Here is a 2,569-nt window from a genome sequence, read left to right as displayed (position 1 = left end):
TCAGTTTCATGAGATTTTATTTGCCTCTTCTCCCATGTATTCCTAGAGGAAGAAGATCCTTGCTCCCCTAAGTAACTTCAGTCCTAGTGTGTCTTATCGTAAGTGCCAGCTCCCTTGTAGGCACCAACATAGCCACTGTTGTCTGTCAAGTCCTCACGGCCAGCAAGTCCTTTCCCCTTGCCACTCTCATCAAAGCGCTCTTTGTGACTGCCAGTGTATTTGCTAGTGTCCGTCAGCCTCTCGACCCCAGCTACCTTCGCGACTTTCTGCAGGAAAGGAGACCAGAATTAGGAACAAGCTCAGACAGGCTCGCCAATGTTAGCAAGTATAACACTTGGTATGTAGGGGCCCATGGCAATTCCAGGTGGACAGTGGACAAAGAAACTCCTACTCACGGTGGTGCCCACGCTGCTTGGCTCTTTCCCCTCAATGAGGCCATACACAGCTTGCAGGGCTTCCTCTGGTGATTTGCCCTTGAAACGCTTAACACAGATCTCCTTCATGGCCTGCTGGAACTCAGCAAAATTGATAGTGCGGGCACCCTTGGTCCTATGGCCAGAAAAAAGAAGAGGAAGGTTACTAAAAGGAAAGTTACCAGGAGGAAAGCTGTGTGGCAGTAGGAAGGAAAGACTCCATGGCTGCCCCTTGAGTGAGTGCCTGGCTGCTCCTTTGCCTACAGCATCTCACTGCCTCACTTACTTGACTTTGTTGAATACAATGTCAATGTCAGTGCTGGTCACAGCTTTTCCATCCATCACCCCACACTCTTTGCACATCTTGGAGAAGTTTTTCCCTGTCATGTTGTTGCCACTGGCAGCTGTGTCACCATATATTGCAAATTTACGGAAAGATTCTTCTAGCCCAGACATCTTGCTGCTGTGGAGAGAATGAGTTGGCAGGGAAGGAGCTGCTAGACTGACCTGCAGCTGGACTCCTTCAGAACAAGTGACATCACCAATGGGCATTGCGTTGCCACAGTGCTGCCCAGGCAACCAACTAGGCACCAATACAGAACAGGCAGGATCCAGGTGGGAGAGGGCTTGGTCTGGAACCCAAGGGATGCAAAAGAGGGGTGAAAGTGGGGCTTTGGGCTCAATTAATCACTCATGTGCATGAAGTAATTGGGACATCCAAATCTTTTGAACCTTTTGGAAATAAAAGTTGCATTTGGCTTCAAGAAATAATGCATGCATTTACAGATGATAAAAGGACTACATTTGTCTTCCAGACCCCAGATAATTGCCTACATATTGCACATCTTCTTTCAAATAGTTACCAAATTGTCCATATCTTTCCCATCATACCTTGTCATCTGAACAACTCTCTGAATGAGGCTGCCCTCTTCCTGACCCCAGTAAATTTTCTACTTCTGATTAACTTAGACCACAAAAACTGGATATTAGGGATCTCTGAGGGAATAAAAGTCATTGTTCAAGTTTTAAATCAGTCTGCTATAGCATGAGAAATCAACTCCTGCTGCTTGCAAGATGCACTCAAGTCCTTTTTAAATGTCCAGCCTCTCCTAAAGCCATAAACTTCACCCAGGGCTCTAGATCTCAAGATTGCTTGTAGGCTGCCATTTAGTATAAACCTTGGGATCTGAAGGATGGACTGTTCAATGGATTAAGAATTAATTGGCTGGATGCAGCCAAAGGATTGTGATTAATTGTTCTATGTCAAGGTGGAGACTGATCACAAGTGATGTCTCTCAAGGGTGAGTCTTGGGACTGATGCTCTTCAACATCATCATCAGTGACATAGATGATGGCATCAAGTACACCCTCAGCAAGTTTGCAGATGACACCCAGCTGAGTGGTGCAGTTGATACATTGGAGGGAAGGGAAGCCATCCAGGTGGATCTGGACAGGCTGGAGAAGTGGGTCCTTGAGAACCTAGTGAGGTTCAACAAGGCCAAGTCCAAGGTGTTGCATTTGGGCTGGGAAAATCCCATGTATTTATACAAACTGAAAGAAGATCTCCTTGAGAGTAGTCCTACGCAGAAGGATTTGGGGGTCCTGCTGGATGAAAAGCTGGACATGAGCCAGCAGTGTGTGCTTGCAGCCCAGAAGGCCATCTGCGTTCTGTGCTGCATTAAAAGAGGAGTGGTTAGCAGGGAGAGGGAAGTGATTGTCCTCCTCTACTGTGAAGCCCCATCTGAGTACTGCGTCCAGGCCTGGGAACGCCAGCACAAGGAAGACGTGGAGCTCTTAAAGCAGGTCCAGAGGAAGGCCACTGAGATGATCAGAAGGCTGGAGCACCTCTCCTATGAGGAAAGGTTGAGGGAACTGGGATTGTTTAGCTTAGAGAAGGCCCCAGGAATACATCATTGTGTCTTCCAATATTTGAAGGGAGCATATAAACAGGAAGGGGTATGACTGCTTATGAGGGTAGATAGTGATAGTACAAGGGGGAATGGTTTTAAACTGAGACAGGGGAGGTTTAGATTAGATATTAGGAGGGAGTTTTTCATACAGAGGGTGGTGACCCACTGGAACAGGTTGCCCAAGGAGGTTGTGAATGACCCATCTCTGAAGGCATTCAAGGCCAGGCTGGATGTGGCTCTGGGCAG

The 2,569-nt window shown here is 47.4% G+C and overlaps 1 protein-coding gene across 1 annotated transcript; it reads right to left on the bottom strand.

The window, feature by feature from the left end:
* On the bottom strand, positions 1-980 carry LOC100549241 (tubulin polymerization-promoting protein family member 2). The gene is made up of 3 exons (XM_003213592.3): positions 700-980; positions 396-549; positions 1-266 (listed from the first exon to the last, which is right to left on the bottom strand). Exons 1-3 carry the CDS (start codon positions 963-965, stop codon positions 84-86), a joined length of 603 nt encoding a protein of 200 aa, XP_003213640.2. The 5' UTR covers positions 966-980; the 3' UTR covers positions 1-83.
* Between the last annotated feature and the right edge of the window lie 1,589 nt (positions 981-2,569).

The sequence above is a fragment of the Meleagris gallopavo genome, chromosome 2, assembly GCF_000146605.3.
Source record: "Meleagris gallopavo isolate NT-WF06-2002-E0010 breed Aviagen turkey brand Nicholas breeding stock chromosome 2, Turkey_5.1, whole genome shotgun sequence".
NCBI classification, from domain to species: domain Eukaryota; kingdom Metazoa; phylum Chordata; class Aves; order Galliformes; family Phasianidae; genus Meleagris; species Meleagris gallopavo.
This window is presented reverse-complemented; position numbering and strand designations above follow the sequence as displayed.